This window comes from Pseudophryne corroboree, chromosome 2, assembly GCF_028390025.1.
Source record: "Pseudophryne corroboree isolate aPseCor3 chromosome 2, aPseCor3.hap2, whole genome shotgun sequence".
Classification (NCBI taxonomy): Eukaryota; Metazoa; Chordata; class Amphibia; order Anura; family Myobatrachidae; genus Pseudophryne; species Pseudophryne corroboree.
Window position 1 is genome coordinate 686,349,156 of NC_086445.1, and position 23,451 is coordinate 686,372,606.

At 38.2% G+C, this 23,451-nt stretch overlaps 1 protein-coding gene across 1 annotated transcript; it reads left to right on the plus strand.

Moving 5' to 3' along the window:
• The first annotated feature begins 1,007 nt into the window (after nt 1–1,007).
• On the plus strand, nt 1,008–18,739 carry LOC135051082 (interleukin-20-like). The gene is made up of 5 exons (XM_063957256.1): nt 1,008–1,175; nt 1,276–1,338; nt 11,552–11,701; nt 13,048–13,122; nt 17,993–18,739. Exons 1-5 carry the CDS (start codon nt 1,020–1,022, stop codon nt 18,068–18,070), a joined length of 522 nt encoding a protein of 173 aa, XP_063813326.1. The 5' UTR covers nt 1,008–1,019; the 3' UTR covers nt 18,071–18,739.
• Nucleotides 18,740–23,451: the final 4,712 nt, after the last annotated feature.

Consider the following 23,451-nt stretch of genomic DNA (forward strand, 5'->3'; position numbering starts at 1 on the left):
GGAATAGGAAAGAGTGGCCATAGATTTTTAAAATTATTTTTAGAATAGTGGAGAAAAATTGAAACTGAAATTCAATTTTTGTTCATTTCTAGGAAAATAGGGTAAGAATAAATCCTTTTTTTTCTTTTTTTTTTAATATTGCAATGGAGACTTCCAGCACACACCTGAATTCTTCCTGGTGGAGTCAGTATAAATATGGTCATTTTCAGAGGGCATTTAAAGTAAAAGTTGGGACAATACACAGGTAAGCTTACATTTCTACAACATTTTGGTCATAACCCTCTTGTTTGTTTAGAAAACTGCCAACATATGACACTTCCAAATTGAATGGATTTTTTTTTTCAGATATCTTAACAGATAATGAATTGAAAATGTGTTATTAAATAGATTTATTATATATATATATATATATATATATATATATATATATATATATATATATATATAGGTCTGTAGCAGTATACCAAACTTTAAATATAGTATTTTGGTAGTTTTCTTTCTGTTATGTTTGTTTTGGCCAGATAAAAGATATGTGTAATATTATTATATCAATATATTGTTATTGTAGTCAGACTTAAGTATTATTAAAAGGCATAAAATAATTATAATAAATTACATCAAAATTTATTTCATGGGAAAAGTTCTCTTGGCTGAGTTCATTTATTATACATTGCTTGTAGTAAACTGTTCTGACCTGTAGCTGTCAGGATTTACTATGTTTTGTCTATCAGAGATCTCAATAACACAATATCTGCATAGCTGAAAAGATTATAAATTATTATACACAGAAAAGATAGGATTAAAGCCACAAAATGTTAATTGATCAAATAACTTTTATGTTTACATATGCAAACATATAAAAAAAACTAATAAAATATGTTTACAAAGTAATTTTATTTTAGAATATAATGTGTAAACTTAGAACATTTAGATATATTATTATGAGGTTATTTTTTATAAATGAAAACGATCATCATTTTTATTATCTTTTCAGGGCTGGAAAGCATATCAAAAATAAAATGAAGAGAGATCTGTTGAGAGTTGTTTCTATGATTGTGATGTATTTTAATGCTGCAATGGCAGGCGTACTGCCTTCGCCTACATGTGACATATCGCCAACAATGGAAGACATTATACATATAAGAGAAATATTTGACGCAATGCGCTCTTCAGTTGTAAGTACCAAGAACTATTTATACTTTAAAATGAGCTCATTATTTCACCTACAAAAATTGATTACAATATAAATAAATATCTATTTTTTTATACTTTCAGCAACAGCAAGATAAATATATACATTTGCAGATGCTAAAGACATCTTCAATGCAGTCCATTCCTGTAAGTCTCTTTTTCCATTCATGATTCTTGTTGCTAATATTGTATGGTAATATATTATATTATATTATATTATAGCATATTATGATAAATATTATTCCCTTTTTGTACAACATGGTGGACTATGGGGGTCATTCCGAGTTGATCGCTAGCTGCTTTCGTTCGCTGCGCAGTGATCAGGCAAAAAAATCTTCACTTCTGTGCATGCATATGCGGCGCAATGCGCACGCGCGTCTACTATTACAACGAACGATGTAGTTTCACACAAGGTCTAGCGAAGCATTTCAGTCGCACTGCTGGCCGCAGAGTGATTGGCAGGAAGAAGGTGTTTCGGGGTGTCAACTGACTGTTTTCAGGGAATGTTCGAAAAAATGCAGGCGTGCCAGAAAAAACGCAGACGTGGCTGTGCGAACGCAGGGCGTGTTCGTGATGTCAAAACAGGAACTGAATAGTCTGAAGTGATCGCAAGCGCTAAGTAGGTCTGAAGCTACTCTGAAACTGCACAAAAATATTTTGTAGCCGCTCTGTGATCCTTTCGTTCGCACTTCTGCTAAGCTAAAATACACTCCCAGTGGGAGGCGGCATAGCGATTGCAAGGCTGCTAAAAACTGATAGCGAGCGAACAACTCGGAATGACCACTTATGTTCGTTCTTTATATAAATATACCCATATAATATGACTTTCTTTAACATATTAAAACAAATAAACTGTATATATGGATATTATTATAAATTAAAGAAATTACAGCTGTTGCAAATCCAGTTGTACAAAACAGTTACAACCAAGGGCGTAGCTACCATAGGTGCAGGCAGTGCAGCTGCTATGGGACCCAGAGCTGAGAGGGCCCACCTTCCCTGTCACTGTTACATGTGTTATATACATTTTTTGCCATTGCGTGGTACGTAGGGTCCGTTCAAACTTTTTCCTTGGGGCCTGCAATATATCTAGGTATGCTCCTGGACCTGCTCATTCTAGTGTAGTATAAAATGAACTGGAGGGCATTTTAATGTTATTTAATATGAACCAGGGCATTGTAATGAGGCACAATATGAACGGGGAGCACTATATATCATAATGTGAATTGGGGGTATTGTGCGGCATAATGTGTACCGGCAGCTCTGAAATGTGACATGGAGTGAACTTAAGCACTACTATGATTCATAAAAGAAACTAGGGCACTACTATGGGGCATAACATCAGATAAGGCTCTGATACGGTTCAGAAAATGAACTAGAGCACTATTATACGGCATAAAATTAACAACTGCTGCAGGGAAGTGTCTCTCTAGAAGCATTGGGATGGGGGTCCCTTCAAAATGTTGCTATGGGGCATACAAAGTTCTGGCTACGCCCCTGGTTACAACACTGCCATAAATAGTTACATGTTTCAGAGCGTATCTAAATAGCATCCAAAAATATATGAAGGGGTAATTCCATGCTGTATAATTATTTGATTTGCAAACAAATATGAATATAGAACATACATGTACTGTACACATTTTTTCGTCCTGGGCTAATTTACATATTGTAAACAGCTTTTCATTTAGTAGAAACTGTTTTTAGTATGCTTGATGAATACAATGTATTTACTCTCGATACTAAGCTTAATCAGTTTTGTCAAAATTAGCCTTTTTATTGAATTTATGTCAGGTACTATTAGTTATTACATACAGATGGGATTATTAGGAATACAGTACATTTACAGTACCACAATCAGGGTAATGTATAAATATGGAGAGTTAGGCAATTTGACAGACAAGCCCAACAACCATACAAAACAAAGACTTATGAAGTACAGCAGACCAATCATCACACTTATGTAAATGTTGTCATATTTCATTTGCATTTCAACTAACAAATCAATTATTTTGTCCCAACACATGTAGAAAGTTTTGCTCTATTTGCACAAAAAAGTGCCAATTTGGCTGACCAAAGTGTTACCTGGCTGCCTAAGGACAGAACAAATACATGTATGGATATCTAATGTGATATTAAGTGAAATGCAATTTGTGCCCAAGTTGAAGTAAATATAATGAATTAAAAATAGCAATAGGCCATACTATGTCCTTGTTGGGGTGCTTATTATGTGTATTTAGTACTTGCAGTAAGTATTACCATATAATAACATGAGACTTAAAATATGGTCTTTGTGGTCATAATTTTGGAAGTATTAGTAATCAATACTGGTGGTATTAGTAAGTATTATAAAGTAGTGGAGGTATTTGTAAGCATTACTGGAGGTATTAGTAAGCATTATTGAGCTACTGGAGATAATAATAAGCCCCCGTCCTTGTTTGTCTCCAGCAACCCAAACCCTAACATATCTCCTCCACGACATGCTCTCTGCTGTGAATTACACTGACATGACCTTAGGTCACACTGATGGATGCTGCAGTAGCTGTATGATCGGCACTAAGTTGTGCAGGCTTTCTGCTGCTGGTCTGCTCTGCTGCCTGCCATATAACAGTGCAGCAGTGCCGGAAAGTCTATACATCATATCAGAGGACAGCCACCGTCAGATGGGACTTCTAAAATCTGGTGCTAGTGCAGCGAAGCTTAGATGTCCAACCTGCTCCGATGCCCCTAGGCTTTCCCAGATGCTCCTAAGCATTTGCCTATTAAGCCTATGCCTAGGGCTGGCTCTGGCCATCTTGAACTTCCTATGATTGTCCAGAAATATTTAGAAATGTACTCTGTGATGTGTACTCATGTAGTGTGTATGGATCACGGGTGCATGTACCCGATCAGAGCCAGCCCTAGGCATAGGTAAACTAGGTAAATGCCTAAGGCATTTGGTATGTCTAGGGACACAAGCAGCTTCTGCTGATTAAAATTATATGCAGCATGCCTATATTCTGTGTGTGACTGCAGAAGTATCTGCATATGAAATGCTATGTTACAGTGTATTTCTGGAAATCACTGTAACACAGCATTTCATATGCAGATACAGACACATTGGCACACAGAATATATATGCATGCCGCATATCATTTTTATCAGCAGAAGCTGCTTGTGCATCCTAGCGTCTACTATTACAACGAACGATGTAGTTTCACACAAGGTCTAGCGAAGCATTTCAGTCGCACTGCTGGCCGCAGAGTGATTGGCAGGAAGAAGGTGTTTCGGGGTGTCAACTGACTGTTTTCAGGGAATGTTCGAAAAAATGCAGGCGTGCCAGAAAAAACGCAGACGTGGCTGTGCGAACGCAGGGCGTGTTCGTGATGTCAAAACAGGAACTGAATAGTCTGAAGTGATCGCAAGCGCTAAGTAGGTCTGAAGCTACTCTGAAACTGCACAAAAATATTTTGTAGCCGCTCTGTGATCCTTTCGTTCGCACTTCTGCTAAGCTAAAATACACTCCCAGTGGGAGGCGGCATAGCGATTGCAAGGCTGCTAAAAACTGATAGCGAGCGAACAACTCGGAATGACCACTTATGTTCGTTCTTTATATAAATATACCCATATAATAAGACTTTCTTTAACATATTAAAACAAATAAACTGTATATATGGATATTATTATAAATTAAAGAAATTACAGCTGTTGCAAATCCAGTTGTACAAAACAGTTACAACCAAGGGCGTAGCTACCATAGGTGCAGGCAGTGCAGCTGCTATGGGACCCAGAGCTGAGAGGGCCCACCTTCCCTGTCACTGTTACATGTGTTATATACATTTTTTGCCATTGCGTGGTACGTAGGGTCCGTTCAAACTTTTTCCTTGGGGCCTGCAATATATCTAGGTATGCTCCTGGACCTGCTCATTCTAGTGTAGTATAAAATGAACTGAAGGGCATTTTAATGTTATTTAATATGAACCAGGGCATTGTAATGAGGCACAATATGAACGGGGAGCACTATATATCATAATGTGAATTGGGGGTATTGTGCGGCATAATGTGTACCGGCAGCTCTGAAATGTGACATGGAGTGAACTTAAGCACTACTATGATTCATAAAAGAAACTAGGGCACTACTATGGGGCATAACATCAGATAAGGCTCTGATACGGTTCAGAAAATGAACTAGAGCACTATTATACGGCATAAAATTAACAACTGCTGCAGGGAAGTGTCTCTCTAGAAGCATTGGGATGGGGGTCCCTTCAAAATGTTGCTATGGGGCATACAAAGTTCTGGCTACGCCCCTGGTTACAACACTGCCATAAATAGTTACATGTTTCAGAGCGTATCTAAATAGCATCCAAAAATATATGAAGGGGTAATTCCATGCTGTATAATTATTTGATTTGCAAACAAATATGAATATAGAACATACATGTACTGTACACATTTTTTTGTCCTGGGCTAATTTACATATTGTAAACAGCTTTTCATTTAGTAGAAACTGTTTTTAGTATGCTTGATGAATACAATGTATTTACTCTCGATACTAAGCTTAATCAGTTTTGTCAAAATTAGCCTTTTTATTGAATTTATGTCAGGTACTATTAGTTATTACATACAGATGGGATTATTAGGAATACAGTACATTTACAGTACCACAATCAGGGTAATGTATAAATATGGAGAGTTAGGCAATTTGACAGACAAGCCCAACAACCATACAAAACAAAGACTTATGAAGTACAGCAGACCAATCATCACACTTATGTAAATGTTGTCATATTTCATTTGCATTTCAACTAACAAATCAATTATTTTGTCCCAACACATGTAGAAAGTTTTGCTCTATTTGCACAAAAAAGTGCCAATTTGGCTGACCAAAGTGTTACCTGGCTGCCTAAGGACAGAACAAATACATGTATGGATATCTAATGTGATATTAAGTGAAATGCAATTTGTGCCCAAGTTGAAGTAAATATAATGAATTAAAAATAGCAATAGGCCATACTATGTCCTTGTTGGGGTGCTTATTATGTGTATTTAGTACTTGCAGTAAGTATTACCATATAATAACATGAGACTTAAAATATGGTCTTTGTGGTCATAATTTTGGAAGTATTAGTAATCAATACTGGTGGTATTAGTAAGTATTATAAAGTAGTGGAGGTATTTGTAAGCATTACTGGAGGTATTAGTAAGCATTATTGAGCTACTGGAGATAATAATAAGCCCCCGTCCTTGTTTGTCTCCAGCAACCCAAACCCTAACATATCTCCTCCACGACATGCTCTCTGCTGTGAATTACACTGACATGACCTTAGGTCACACTGATGGATGCTGCAGTAGCTGTATGATCGGCACTAAGTTGTGCAGGCTTTCTGCTGCTGGTCTGCTCTGCTGCCTGCCATATAACAGTGCAGCAGTGCCGGAAAGTCTATACATCATATCAGAGGACAGCCACCGTCAGATGGGACTTCTAAAATCTGGTGCTAGTGCAGCGAAGCTTAGATGTCCAACCTGCTCCGATGCCCCTAGGCTTTCCCAGATGCTCCTAAGCATTTGCCTATTAAGCCTAAGCCTAGGGCTGGCTCTGGCCATCTTGAACTTCCTATGATTGTCCAGAAATATTTAGAAATGTACTCTGTGATGTGTACTCATGTAGTGTGTATGGATCACGGGTGCATGTACCCGATCAGAGCCAGCCCTAGGCATAGGTAAACTAGGTAAATGCCTAAGGCATTTGGTATGTCTAGGGACACAAGCAGCTTCTGCTGATTAAAATTATATGCAGCATGCCTATATTCTGTGTGTGACTGCAGAAGTATCTGCATATGAAATGCTATGTTACAGTGTATTTCTGGAAATCACTGTAACACAGCATTTCATATGCAGATACAGACACATTGGCACACAGAATATATATGCATGCCGCATATCATTTTTATCAGCAGAAGCTGCTTGTGCATCCTAGCGTCTACTATTACAACGAACGATGTAGTTTCACACAAGGTCTAGCGAAGCATTTCAGTCGCACTGCTGGCCGCAGAGTGATTGGCAGGAAGAAGGTGTTTCGGGGTGTCAACTGACTGTTTTCAGGGAATGTTCGAAAAAATGCAGGCGTGCCAGAAAAAACGCAGACGTGGCTGTGCGAACGCAGGGCGTGTTCGTGATGTCAAAACAGGAACTGAATAGTCTGAAGTGATCGCAAGCGCTAAGTAGGTCTGAAGCTACTCTGAAACTGCACAAAAATATTTTGTAGCCGCTCTGTGATCCTTTCGTTCGCACTTCTGCTAAGCTAAAATACACTCCCAATGGGAGGCGGCATAGCGATTGCAAGGCTGCTAAAAACTGATAGCGAGCGAACAACTCGGAATGACCACTTATGTTCGTTCTTTATATAAATATACCCATATAATATGACTTTCTTTAACATATTAAAACAAATAAACTGTATATATGGATATTATTATAAATTAAAGAAATTACAGCTGTTGCAAATCCAGTTGTACAAAACAGTTACAACCAAGGGCGTAGCTACCATAGGTGCAGGCAGTGCAGCTGCTATGGGACCCAGAGCTGAGAGGGCCCACCTTCCCTGTCACTGTTACATGTGTTATATACATTTTTTGCCATTGCGTGGTACGTAGGGTCCGTTCAAACTTTTTCCTTGGGGCCTGCAATATATCTAGGTATGCTCCTGGACCTGCTCATTCTAGTGTAGTATAAAATGAACTGGAGGGCATTTTAATGTTATTTAATATGAACCAGGGCATTGTAATGAGGCACAATATGAACGGGGAGCACTATATATCATAATGTGAATTGGGGGTATTGTGCGGCATAATGTGTACCGGCAGCTCTGAAATGTGACATGGAGTGAACTTAAGCACTACTATGATTCATAAAAGAAACTAGGGCACTACTATGGGGCATAACATCAGATAAGGCTCTGATACGGTTCAGAAAATGAACTAGAGCACTATTATACGGCATAAAATTAACAACTGCTGCAGGGAAGTGTCTCTCTAGAAGCATTGGGATGGGGGTCCCATCCAAATGTTGCTATGGGGCAAACAAAGTTCTGGCTACGCCCCTGGTTACAACACTGCCATAAATAGTTACATGTTTCAGAGCGTATCTAAATAGCATCCAAAAATATATGAAGGGGTAATTCCATGCTGTATAATTATTTGATTTGCAAACAAATATGAATATAGAACATACATGTACTGTACACATTTTTTTGTCCTGGGCTAATTTACATATTGTAAACAGCTTTTCATTTAGTAGAAACTGTTTTTAGTATGCTTGATGAATACAATGTATTTACTCTCGATACTAAGCTTAATCAGTTTTGTCAAAATTAGCCTTTTTATTGAATTTATGTCAGGTACTATTAGTTATTACATACAGATGGGATTATTAGGAATACAGTACATTTACAGTACCACAATCAGGGTAATGTATAAATATGGAGAGTTAGGCAATTTGACAGACAAGCCCAACAACCATACAAAACAAAGACTTATGAAGTACAGCAGACCAATCATCACACTTATGTAAATGTTGTCATATTTCATTTGCATTTCAACTAACAAATCAATTATTTTGTCCCAACACATGTAGAAAGTTTTGCTCTATTTGCACAAAAAAGTGCCAATTTGGCTGACCAAAGTGTTACCTGGCTGCCTAAGGACAGAACAAATACATGTATGGATATCTAATGTGATATTAAGTGAAATGCAATTTGTGCCCAAGTTGAAGTAAATATAATGAATTAAAAATAGCAATAGGCCATACTATGTCCTTGTTGGGGTGCTTATTATGTGTATTTAGTACTTGCAGTAAGTATTACCATATAATAACATGAGACTTAAAATATGGTCTTTGTGGTCATAATTTTGGAAGTATTAGTAATCAATACTGGTGGTATTAGTAAGTATTATAAAGTAGTGGAGGTATTTGTAAGCATTACTGGAGGTATTAGTAAGCATTATTGAGCTACTGGAGATAATAATAAGCCCCCGTCCTTGTTTGTCTCCAGCAACCCAAACCCTAACATATCTCCTCCACGACATGCTCTCTGCTGTGAATTACACTGACATGACCTTAGGTCACACTGATGGATGCTGCAGTAGCTGTATGATCGGCACTAAGTTGTGCAGGCTTTCTGCTGCTGGTCTGCTCTGCTGCCTGCCATATAACAGTGCAGCAGTGCCGGAAAGTCTATACATCATATCAGAGGACAGCCACCGTCAGATGGGACTTCTAAAATCTGGTGCTAGTGCAGCGAAGCTTAGATGTCCAACCTGCTCCGATGCCCCTAGGCTTTCCCAGATGCTCCTAAGCATTTGCCTATTAAGCCTATGCCTAGGGCTGGCTCTGGCCATCTTGAACTTCCTATGATTGTCCAGAAATATTTAGAAATGTACTCTGTGATGTGTACTCATGTAGTGTGTATGGATCACGGGTGCATGTACCCGATCAGAGCCAGCCCTAGGCATAGGTAAACTAGGTAAATGCCTAAGGCATTTGGTATGTCTAGGGACACAAGCAGCTTCTGCTGATTAAAATTATATGCAGCATGCCTATATTCTGTGTGTGACTGCAGAAGTATCTGCATATGAAATGCTATGTTACAGTGTATTTCTGGAAATCACTGTAACACAGCATTTCATATGCAGATACAGACACATTGGCACACAGAATATATATGCATGCCGCATATCATTTTTATCAGCAGAAGCTGCTTGTGCATCCTAGCCACATAGTAATGCAACTAAGACACATTTTCATAAAAAAGGCACCCAACATTAGCAGAGCTGCCAGCTGACTCACGCCAGGCATCTCCTGCTGCATGTCGTAATGAGGCAAGATATATGAGGACACATCTGTATCCAAGCAGAGTCACAGTGTTAGTGGTCGTGTGAGTGCTGTGTGTGGGTGGGTTGGATGTGCAATAGTGTTCGGTATATGTGTAAGGGGCATTATGTGTATCATGTGTAAAAATGCATTAATAATGTGTGGCACATGTGTAAGGTGCACTATGTGTGTCATTATGTGTATAAGTTCACTAATAATGTGCAGAATATGTAAAAGGGACATTATGTGTATAAGGGCATTAATATTGTGTATCATATGTGTAAGGGACATTATGTGTATAAGGGCATTAATAAAGGTTGGCATAATGTGTAAGGTGCATTATGTTTATAATGACATTAATAATGTGTAAGGAGCATTACTATGTGGTACTATGTGTATAAATGCATTACTAATGTGTGGCATTATGTGAATAAGATGCTCTACTGTGTGGCATAACATATAGAAAGGGCACTATTGTGTGGTCTAATGTGAATAAATAGCAATATGGTGTAGTGTGATGTAATGTGAATAAGGGGCACTACTGTGAGGAGTAACATATATATAATGTAAAGTGGTACTACCTTGTGATGTAATGTTAAGAAGGGAAACTATTGCATGATATAATGTGAATAAAGTTGCAGTACTGTTTGGCATAATTTGAACTGGGGGTACTATTGTGTGGCCATGCCCCTTACCATTCGGGCTGTGCACCGAATGTGCGCACTGTTCCTATTTAAAAGATAGGGGGTAGGAGCACCAAAATGAGGACTGCTATTTGTGAGGGGTGATAGTGCTGGGAAAGGGGTGCAGGGTCAGAGGCGGAACAAGTGTCGGTACTAGGGGGCACCAGTCAAAATCTTGCCTAGGGCATCATATTGGTTAGGGTCGGCTCTGCACCCGATCTTCCATGAGTTGCCTGAGTGATGTGTACACATTGTGGCAAGGCTGTAAGAGGACACTTGTGTAGAACAATATGTAACTTGTAGATGGATGAATACTGTAAACGAAAAACTATAACGTTAAATCATATTTACCATGTAATAATAGGTATGTAGCTAAGGAATAGGGTAAAGTACGGAATGCATTATGCTGTGGTTATATGTTATTAACGATGTGGTGGTAATATTTATAAATTATTTATATATATTTATTGTGCATTAAGAATAGCAGTTAAGACCACCTTAAAGGTTTATAAAGCCACTACCCAATTGTTAATAACTGCCATAAACTTTCATGGATGCATAATTACATGAAAACTAGCATGAAATCATAGCAGCCAATGAAATCCCATAAATTGCTTTCATTTACTAATTTGCCATTTAAAGATTATAGCCATTAGCTGATTGGTTATTGTGGTTCCATGCTAATTTTGCACATTGATGTATTGTTAGTAAACATTCCCTAGTCTCTCCTAAGACATAATTCAATATGTTTTTGTAGCTATGTGTACCTTCATCTGGTGGTACTTGTGTGTATGTGCACAATCTTAATAGTGTGTGTCTGTTTCTAGCCATCAGAACGATGCTGTTTCCTGAAACACATTATCCATTTTTACGTGAATAAAGTCTTCATACACTCTGATAAATTGGACACGCTGCACCATATCACTGCCAGCAAGATCACAAATTTATTTTGTGCACTCAGAAATCCAAAACCTTGTGTAAGTGCTACTGTATATATTTTAATACCATATACTGTAAATATACATGTTACTAGAGCCTGATTCAGAGTGCACAGAATCCTGCACGCAATGCCAGTGTTCACGTAGTTGAGTGACTTTTTGCAATTGCACACGAGCAAAAATTTCCAAAGACTTATATGGTGTGCGCATTACACAGAGTGTATGCACAAAAGCACTGTAGTGATCAAGATGGCTGATATCAGAAATGTGTGAAAAAGTGATGGGCGTCCCTGGGCGTTGAGCGGGTGGTGGCTAGCAATCGCTATGGGAGTATTGTTTGCATTCATAGACACACAGCCGCAGGCATAAGAGGCTATGGTCAGACAGAAAACATGCACCTGTCATAGGGCAGGTGCAAGATTCGATTGTGCATCTGATGGTGGCATATAAGGATGCACCAATAGATATTACAGCATGCATGGATGCTAAAAGTGGGCATCTCAGACCTTGCACATTCAGCAAGGAAGGAGACTGTAATGGAATTTGAATAAAGTAGCAGATGGGCGACCACCAGTAGACGCTGGTGAGAGCGCGTACAACTCAGAATCAGGCCCTTCATTGGTATTTATTTATTTATTGGTTGTGTTTTAAAACCAAACTCCAGCAGGCAGAACATCCATTCTATAAAACTTGCCAAAAGCATTGTTTCATGTTCAGCTACACTGGTCCAACAAACTAAAAGATTTGAGAAATAATGTATAAGGCGAACACAGCTTTACCCTTTCCCTGCTAAGGAAAAACATTCTTATCCAGCTTTTTGAGAGTTCCATATCTTGCTGCAGTGATCATGCCATTGTGGTCCTGATTCAACTCTCTCAAATAGTGATTTACTCATCTCAAAAAGTTCAATGACACATTACATTTCCTTAACAAGGCAGATGCCATCAGAACACATTAATACCAATTTGTCCCCATAAAGTTCTCTTTCGGACCTCTTGTAGGTTTTGGGGTCTGGTTGGATATGATTTGGGTGGAAAGTGTAAAAATGACACTTCAAAGGTAATTTTACTAATAGTTTAAGACTACACTCTTCATTGTTGTCACCTGTTCTTCATCAAAAGTTACTCCCGAACTTGGCCTAATTTATTTCTTATTTAATAATGTTAGCAATGTGACTGTCTATTATATTGTCAGTTCTGGTGTGATTGAATGTTTTTTTGACATTGATTAAAATGCACTTAGATTTTTAGTTAACCATATAAAATACACTTGGAAGATGAATAGCATAACAATGTAACACAGACACAAAACATGTACAGTATAAGGAATAAAATGTACAGTATAAAAAATGCAATTTTAAAAGATATCCTGTTGACTTTTTGTAGCAATTTAACATCGATTGTAGCTGTGGGGACATCACAATGCATGAACTGAAATCTACCAAAGACATTTTTGAAAAGGTAATATGACGATGAACAACTTTTTGTTATATACAATGAGTTTCTTCTCAGTTTTCCACCACAAATACATATTGATTTATTTAAATTGGGAGTTGTATTATGAACCAAGCATTCAAGAAGAGAGTTGTGTATGATGTTTAAAACTACCAAATTGCCTACAGTCTAAGGGGGAAATGTAACTATTTTGGCCAATTCTATATATATTTGTTCTGGGCACCCATTAATTATCAAAATAGAGAGGGTTTAGCGGCTAAACTCAAACCCTCATTGGGTGCCCAAACCACAGATTTCTCACAGTTCTTTTTGCCACCTCAAGAGGCTGTGAGAAGAAATGTGTGCAGCATTTGTGCCCAAACAGAGCAACAATTGAATTGCTCCATTGGGTGCCATCTACTGTAGTTTCAGCTGTGGGGAGAAACAATTGAATCCCCCCCCCCCCCCAAGAATGTGTTTCAGGACTGCCATTGCTTGGGATACTGTTTTCTGCTTTTTCAAACTCTCCTGTTTTTACTAGGGATGAGCGGGTTTGGTTCCCTGAGAACCGAACCCTACCGAATATCACGTCCCGAGCCCGGATTCGAGTCCAGCTTGGGTTTTCCCGCCAGACTCGGAAAAAAAGAATGAGGCAAAACATCTTCATCCCGCTGTCGGATTCTCACGGGCTCTGGATCTCATATAAACAGCCGCGTGTCACTAACATTTTCACTCTGGACTTGGAGAGTGAGGGAGACAGGCCTCTGTCTCTCTATGGGTGGTGGCGTGGGGTTAGTGTGTGCTCTGTTGGGGTGCTGCTGCAGTCACTGTGGTGCATCTGTGCTGTGTTAAGGGTGTTGTCCTGGCTGTCCCTGCTATCCTAGCTGCCACTGGAGTCACTGCTGGGTGCTGCAGCTGTACATATGTGTTGCTGTCCTGGCTGTCACTGTGTTGTACAGGGGGCAGGGGCACTGTGAAATACAGGGGTGCTGATGTCTTAATAACATTACACTGGCCCTGTCTGCTATAAAAATTTGGGTGCAGTTCTTACAAATTAAAAGCACACTGTTCCTGTATGGTGTGAAATAAAGGGGTGCTCATGTCTTAATAACATTACACTGGTTCTGTCTGCTATAAAAGTTTGGGTGCAGTTAAAAATTAAAAGCACACTGTTCTTGTATGCTGTGAAATATAGGGGTGCTGATGTCTTAATAACATTACACTGTCCCTTTCTGCTCTAAAAATATTAGTGCAGTTCTTACAAATTAAAAGCATGCTGCTCCTGCATGCTTTGAAATATAGGGGTGCTGATGTCTTAATAACATTACACTGGCCCTGTCTGCTATAAAAGTTTGGGTGCAGTTAAAAAAAAAAGCACACTGTTCCTATGTGCTGTGAAATATAGGGGTGCTGATGTCTTAATAACATTACACTGGTCCTGTCTGCTATAAAAAATTTGGGTGCAGTTAAAAATTAAAAGCACACTGTTCCTGTATGCAGTGAAATATAGGGGTGCTGATGTCTTAATAAAATTACACTGTTATTATCGGCTATAAAAGTTTATGTGCAGTTAAAAATTAAAAGCACACTGTTCCTGTATGTTGTGAAACATAGGGGTGCTGATGTCTTAATAACATTACACTGGCCCTGTCTGCTATAAAAGTTTGAGTGTAGTTAAAAATTAAAGGCACACTGTTCCTGTATGCTGTGAAATACAGGGGTGCTGATGTCTTAATAACATTATACTGGCCCTATCTGCTATAAAAGTTTGGGTGCAGTCAAAAATTAAAAGCACACTGTTCCTGTATGCTGTGAAATATAGGGGTCTTAATAACATTACACTGGCCCTGTATGTTGTATATATTCAGGGTTGCTGCTGCTGTTAAAATAACATTACACTGGTCCTGTATGCTGTAAGAATACAGGGGTGCTGTGAAAATTAATGGGCACTGTTCTGCGTGCTGTAATAATAAAGGGGTGCTGTCCTGTGAAATGGAGAACAACAATTTGGAGGAAAAAATAGGGAAAGATTCGGAACCACTTCCAGTTCCTAGTACTAGTGCTGAAGCTGCTGCTGCCACCAGTCATGACATTGACGATGCAATTCCATCAACATCGTTTGCTAAGGCCGATGATCAATGTCATGGATGGCGTGTAAAATCCAAGAAGCAAAAATTAATAACCAGAAAAAAAAAAGAAATTTTCTGATGAGAAATGTAAAATTGTCAATATGCCATCCACTACACGAAGTGGCAAGGAAAGGCTAAGGCCTTGGCCTATGTTCATGACTGGTGGCTCAGCTTCTCATGCTTAGCTTAACCATCCAGCAACCTCGGTGCACCTCTTTTTTTCTTTGCATGATGTGCTGTTTGGGGCCTATTTTTTAAATCTGCCATCCTGTCTGACACTGCACTGCCACTGTGATGGGCCAAGGTGTTTGTTCCGCACACTTGTGTCGCTTAGCAAAGTCATCCAGCTATCTTATTGCACCTCTTTTTCTTCTTTGCATGATGTGCTGTTTGGGGCCTATTTTTTAAATCTGCCATCCTGTCTGCCACTGCACTGCCACTCATAGATGGGCCAGGTGTTTGTGCCGCACACTTGTGTTGCTTAGCAAAGTCATCCAGCTACCTCATTGCACATTGTGAGGTGTTCAGAATAGACTGGAAATGAGTGGAAATGAATGTTATTGAGGTTAATAATACAGTTGGATCAAAATTACCACCAAATTCTGTGATTTTAGCTGTTTTTAAGTATTTTTAAAAATCATCCAGATCCAAAACCAAAACCCGAAAGGGTGGTTTTGGCAAAATTAACCCAGATCCAAAACACAAGCGAGGATTCAGATTCAAAACCTAAACACGAAAAGTGCCCACCGCACATCTTTAGTTTTTATACTATCTGTTTTTTGTACATGCCCAAAAATTTTAGCATCTTTTGTTTTGGACACATAACAGTATACAATAACGAATTAATGATGTGTAAAATGAAAGTCTAAATGCTGTATTCAAGCTTTCCATGTATCGATTTGCATGTCAAAAATCATCAAATTCTTACAATTCATTATTCTCATCTTTACTAACTATCACATAAATGTTCCGAATAATGCAGGTTATACTTCAGCACTGTGATTCCCTGATCTCCTCTGTTAATAAAAAACGCTAGCCAGATGCATCATCGTTCGGAAAGTGATAAAATAGAGAGTGATAAATGACCAGTCAATCAACTCCTAGCTGACATTTTTCAAACACAACCTGTGACATGGCAGTTAGGATCCGATTGGCTGCTAATTTTTCTTTCTCCATTTTATCACTCTCCAAGCGATGATGCATCTAGCCCACAGTATCTCATAATCTAATTCCATATATGAAACCAAATAGGAAGTACTGGATATAAGTCAGATATGTGTATTGATCATAATGTATGTGCTTCTTTTGGGACACATGACTAAAGCCTCATAATATTCAAGAGACTCACTTGTATCTGACAGGACATCTTTGATGAAAAGAGAAGATACTTTCTTTATAAGACACAATATAGATACAAAAATAAGAGATAACTCCTGCGCACTCTAGAGCAGCTATAGTAGATGTTAACGTGAATGTGTCACCATACACAAATGAATATACAAGACAAATTACATTTGTTAACACCCTCCGTCGCGCTCTCAAGGTAACAAATATTCGAAGAGTATACAAAAACTCGTATTGTTAATGCACACAGATAAATACTACCAATTGGTGTTCAATTTCCATTCATTGTCTTTATCAGCGGCTGTGTAGTCCTTATGTTCTCATAGAGGATGGGAAACCATAAAAAAGAAATAAGAAACGTCTTAGTCCCTGTTAATAATCCTGAAAGGTGATGCTTAATATTCCAAAAATAAGTAGATTCCCTCCGAACAATGGGTACTGGAGATCTTTATCCAAATTATAGGTTTACCTCGGTGTTTATAGTAAAAATAGTGATGCTCACACTCTGCTTACATATATCTAGATAGTGGTAAAACATAAAGGTTTCTTTCATAACCACACTCAATCGAACAGTGAAAACCTCTCCACTCAGTCATAGTTGTTTTTAATGCTCACATGTATGAATACATATATACGGATGGTTCTGTACACATAAAGGTTTCTTTTATTCCCCCTCTGTTCCTAGTCCACGATAGTTGGCTCGTAAACACACTGCAAATAAACCATGAAGGAGACTTATTTATGAGACCATAAGGACTACACAGCCGCTGATAAAGACAATGGTGGTAATTCAGACCTGATTGTAGCAGCAAATTTGTTAGTATTTGGGCAAAACCATGTGCACTGCAGTTGTGGCAGATATAACATGTGCAGAGAGAGTTAGATTTGGGTGGGTTATTTTGTTTCTGTGCAGAGTAAATACTGGCTGCTTTATTTTTACACAGCAATTTAGATTTCAGTTTGAACACACCCCACCCAAATCTAACTCTCTCTGCACATGTTATATCTGCCCCCCCCCTCCTCCCCACAGTGCACATGGTTTTGCCCAACTACTAACAAATTTGCTGCTAATATCAGGTCTGAATTACCCCCAATGAACAGACATTGAACATCAATTGGTAGTATCTATCTGTGTGGATTAACAATACGAGTTTTTGTATACTCTTCGAATATTTGTTACCTTGAGAGCGCGACGGAGGGTGTTAACAATTGTAACTTTTCTTTATAACACGTTTGTTTGCTGTGTACAAAAGACATTATACATCCATATAAACCTGAATATAAGGAGGTCACTTATATCTATATACTGTATCTGCAAATGAATGCGAATGCTCTGCAAAAGATCTCTTGTATTCATAATTTAGTATATATAATTTCTCTATATAGGGAGATCCAATTAAAAATGTCTTCTTTTTTAATTCTAGTTGGCTCTTAAAAAAGCAATAATAAAAGCTTTTGGGGAGCTGGACATTCTAATAGACTGGATGAAAATGCTGTTTTAGGAATTCCTTTTTGCCACTATGAAGATCGATCCTGTGGATAAAATATTCTGGATGAAGAACAGTGAGTGACCATCCAGAATCCTGTCATGCCTTACAGTAGCCCTATGGCGCTTCCAAACCAACAGTTATTATGTTCTAGAGGCCTTTTAGACTGTAAGCTTGTATGGGCAAGGCCATCTTTATTTTATGTTGTTCTGTTTCATGTCATTATATGTTATTTATTTGAATACCAATTTACAGCACTGAGTAGCATGTTGGTGCTATAAATATGAATATAAATATACAGTATAATAGGTAATAGTTGCTGCTTTATGTTGCATCTCAAGCCATATGTATCTCTGACACCTGAAATTAGCTTATTGAACAAATGCATCTGCAGACTTTGACAGTAGTATATCCAAATGGTTGCTATTGGTTACAACATGTGTTATTGCAACATGTTTTTATATACGTCCTTCCTTATATGCTAGTACATTATAGTATCTAAGTAGATTATTTTACTTTTAGTATGGAAATACCCTCCAGATATGCAGTTGTCTAACACAGTACTTATGTCCATCTATGCAATGATGTTTCACAATTCCTCACTGGGTTTCCTCATTATAACTGCTGCCCACGGTTTACTGGCAATCATTCATTTCACAATGGTCTAAAGGGAGATATATGATCTAAATATAAGAGCAATTAAACAATTCAGAGCACATTTTGATTATTATGTTATGTGCAGTTGCTGTATTACTGCTTGAATAAATAGATTTCCTCCTGTCACGTTTCCCTAACTTTTCAGCCTGGAATAGTAAACTTTCCATTAGGATGATACCCACCCTCTAAGTTCCTGTGTATTTATGTCTGTGGCTCTCTATGAGAGCATTTCTTTTTTCTATAATTTGTTTTGCATTACGACATCTGTGCATTACTCAAGGACAGCAAAACACTAGTGACTCAAATATATCTACTCATCATTTTCATATAGCATGTTTAAATGTATTCTTGCCATACTGTATGGCACATATTCATCATTTGTTTATTAGACAGTAGAACACTGTATAGTATTTGTGGTCAATGATGACCTACAGTAGCTGAAGATTTGCGTCATAGAAAACCTGAATAGGTAAGGTATATGCATATAGGGGGTAATTCCAAGTTGATCGCAGCAGGAAATTTTTTAGCAGTTGGGCAAAACCATGTGCACTGCAGGGGGGGCAGATATAACATTTGCAGAGAGGGTTAGATTTGGGTGGGTTATTTTATTTCTGTGCAGGGTAAATATTGGCTGCTTTATTTTTACACTGCAAATTAGATTGCAGATTGAACACACCCCACCCAAATCTAACTCTCTCTGCACATGTTATATCTGCCTCCCCTGCAGTGCACATGGTTTTGCCCAGTTGCTAACAGAATTCCTGCTGCGATCAACTTGAAATTACCCCCAAAGTGCAGCTTTACTTTATGCTGCTTGCCAAATTATGTATATATAACAAGAAAACAATTTATCATCAATACTTTTTTTTTTTTTTTTGTAAATAAAGCTGTGATACTTAATTCCAGCCTGGGATTAGCTGAACTGAAAACCGTGACCTGTGCTCTGTCTCACTCTGCCTTATATCTATCTATTATTTTTTTTACAGTGTCCTACAGTATGTGTCCTATGTGACAGTTTGATCAGGGATAGGGCAGACTTAGGAGGACACTGTTTTCAGGTTCTTAGCTCTTTTCAGCAAGGTTATGATAGTTTGTACATTACATTGGCTTTATTAAATATATTGAGAATGATGACCCAAAGCTATTTGGGAGAAAAATGCTAACATCATGGATCACCTGGCCAGGACTGCTGTATTGAGTGTACAGAGATAAATAAGGAGCAGGACTAAAGGGGTGATATTTCAAAGTTTGGAGAGCGATATCCAAATAGCCGTGGCTAATTATCTCCCCTGGGGCTATCCTATTAGCCCCGGCCACAAACACTTATTGGGGGTTTGGTTTGCCTGCCTCAGGCAGTCGAAAACCTAACCCCTGAGAAGTGTTCTTCAAAGCTGCGATCACTTCCATGGAAACATATAGGTCCGCAGCTTTATGTTTCCGTGCGGTATAGGGTCATTTACTGCACAGTAAAAATGGGCTATAATTGGATTGCATTAAATTACCTTTTTGCTGTGCAGTAAAGTACAGCAGGTAATAGAATACTGCCCATAAAGTGGAGAGAGAGATAAAGTGCCAACCAATCAGCTCCTATCATTTTTAAACAACCTGTAACATGTCAGTAAAGAGCTGATTAGGTAGTACTTTATCTCTCACCATGTTACCTCTCTCCAAGCTTTGATAAATCCCTCATTATTGCTCTAATACTTTATTTCTATCACCACAAGAAGGGACCATGCGCCCAGGAACAGTTAGTAGCAGCAACCAGGTATATACATAAAATAGAAAGAGCATTTATGAAAATATTATCATGTTCATATAAGTAGTCAGATATAAATGGAATTAAGAAATGAAGATATCCCTCAAACCGTGTTTAAATAAAAGCATTGATGAGTAGCATTTTAGGAGAAAAATGTAATAGAGCCAGGAATTTGAAGTGAACTTTTTATACTTATATGCACCCACAATCTTGCATAAAGAAGCATACTGTAACAACAATTTTATGGGTTCGGTTCCCAAAAGTGGAAAGCTGAAGTGTCGCTATCTCTTTTTTCTAACTGCATTCATTTTTCTTAAAGAATTTTTCCAAGACAAGGTAGATAGTAAGTAGTACTAAAGGAAGTATAAAAGGAGTTGATGAAGCCATCTATGCCAGAGGCTTTACTCTTGGAAATAGTTTTAATGGAGGCTTCAACTTCCATGACTGTCCACGGGGCATTTAGAAGGGCTAGGTCACCACTAGGTAGAGAAGTCAATTATAATCTGAAAGGAAAGAGATAATGTCTTCCCTTGTTGACTGTGATGTTATAGGAACAGGAGATACATTGTATAGTTGAGTATAGTATTCAGCAAACAGATTAGATATAAGTGCAGAGCTGACAACTTTTTGATTTTGATCATTTAGAAGGTATGAATTCTACTGTGAGCCCTCTGACACCTTCATTTACAATCTAACATCCTACTGGTATTATTAACTGATGTATGGAACTTATAGTGACTCTCGGCAAAAGCTTCTGAAATTGGGAGCTAAGCTTGGTCACTTGGTTTTTTTAGGGTTTCAGAGGGGAGATTTTTATTTTGGGACTCGAGGGAGGAAAGCTGAGTCTCCAGCTCCCTCTGCAATGCTTCATCAGCTGAGGTCCTTGTTGAATAGCAGTGACCCTAAACACAGCTTTTAAGGCACACCAAAAAGTTAATATAGTAGTATTGTTAGGAGAATTGGTGATGATATTTTAAGAAAGAAGCTGAGAGCACTTGGACTGCTTCAGGTGGCTGAAGGAGATGGTCAGTGTCTCCAAGGCCTTGAAGAGGGGTTGAGATGGGAAGACTTCCAGACCCACAATAGTGGTGCATGGGCTAGAGACATCCTTACCCATGCAATAGTAACACTTTAAAGAATCAAAAATATACAATAAACACATCCAAAAGAGAAACATCATCATTAATATGGCAAACATTAATTCATGAATATGCTACAATTATGTATATTGTACCATAGAGCATAGCATTATGAAATATACAATATTAATCTGGAAATAACACATCTAAATAAATAAATAAAATAAATAGTATAAAACGCATGTTATTCCCTGAACATCTCAGGACTATGCAGTTCAAGAAGAGACATAAGGAGTTGAAAAGATTGATGCTTGGTGGTAGTGGTGGCTGAAAAGTCAGCAAACATTTACACCTGTCCATGAGCTGCCGAATTTGACTCAGCCCTGCTGGCCTTGAGGATTAACTTTTTGACATGAAAAAAATGTATACGGAGTAAAGTGTCTCTTGGAACATTGGCTGGTGAGTTGTGAGATTTAGGAAGATGATGCATTCTGTCAATAGAGAGGTCACACTCAGCATAAGATGGTAGGGACATTGCAAACACTTGACGTTCAGAAGGTGATACCAACTCCGGGATCCCCCTTACCTTTGTATTGCTGCATCAAAAGTGATCCCCCAAGTATGACATATTATCTTTTAGAGTTGTCATCTCTGCTACTATTGATTCATGGGCAATAAGAAGGCTATTGAGGTAAGCCACTAATTCTTATAGCGTGTTCTCAAGATGGTCTGTATTGTCCTCCAGATCATTAATCTCTCATTTAATTTCTTTCAACAATGAATGTTTATCAGACATAATATCTTTATCATGAGGCCTTACTGTAGACAAATCACATGGCCCTATGTGGGCACTGCCATTATGTAGTGTTAGGACTGCTGATGTTGGAGAAGCCTTCGACGCAGCTCAGCAGCTAAACATGTCTTTGCAAACTCATTCAACCAATTTCTCTGAAATTCTATTACCGGATAGGTTCAAGTATAGTTACAGGTCATTTTAGTGTGCTAGGGGGATACAAAGGGGGGGAAAAGCACCAACCCCCTCTCTGTCTGCTGTTTGTTTGTGACCCCTCCCCTTTTCTAGCACCTGATATATAATTATTTCCAGGAATGATTGAGCAGCTACCATTGTTTGCTTGCATAATATCTACCAGAAAGTATTTAAACAGTTGTTGCATTGTCCGAGCAGTAAGTGAAAGCTCATTCACCAAAATTACTTGTGATGTATCTGGAGGTGTAGCTGAAGCTTGTCGAGCTAAAAAGGTTTCCTGGGTACAAACCAAGGTATTTGGAGAGGACTTGTTGAGATTTCTCATGGATTACAGAGCCCAGGGATTGAAATTTAAACCAGCTGAGATAAAGAAGTGACCTTTAGTTGTTTCTAGGGAGCCATGATCCACCAAGAATCAGTACAGATCAGTACGGTTTATAAATATTTCAAATATTGAAATAAAGAAGATAAAGAAGACTCTATTTTGGGAGCACTCTTATATGATTCCTCCAGAGCCTATTAGGACCAGACAGCCTCAAAAAATAAAAGTAAACTTTTATTAATACCAATAAAATTAGCATAAGTGATACCACTATGACAAACATGACACACACACACACACACACACACACACACACACACACACACACACACACACAAACATATATATGAACTCAACTAAACCCGTGTATAAGTCAGGTATGATAATCACATAAAAACACAAAAATTTGTATCAAGTGTTGAAATTACATAAAGTACTAAAATTTGTAGTCATAATTGACTTGTAGGGTAAACCACGAACCAGACAAAATTATCCAGAATATATCCGTATTAACCTTACTCAAATTATATCAAAAGATAGAAAAATTATATTTGTAAATAGCACACATCCATATGGTGTTAGATCCTGATTACA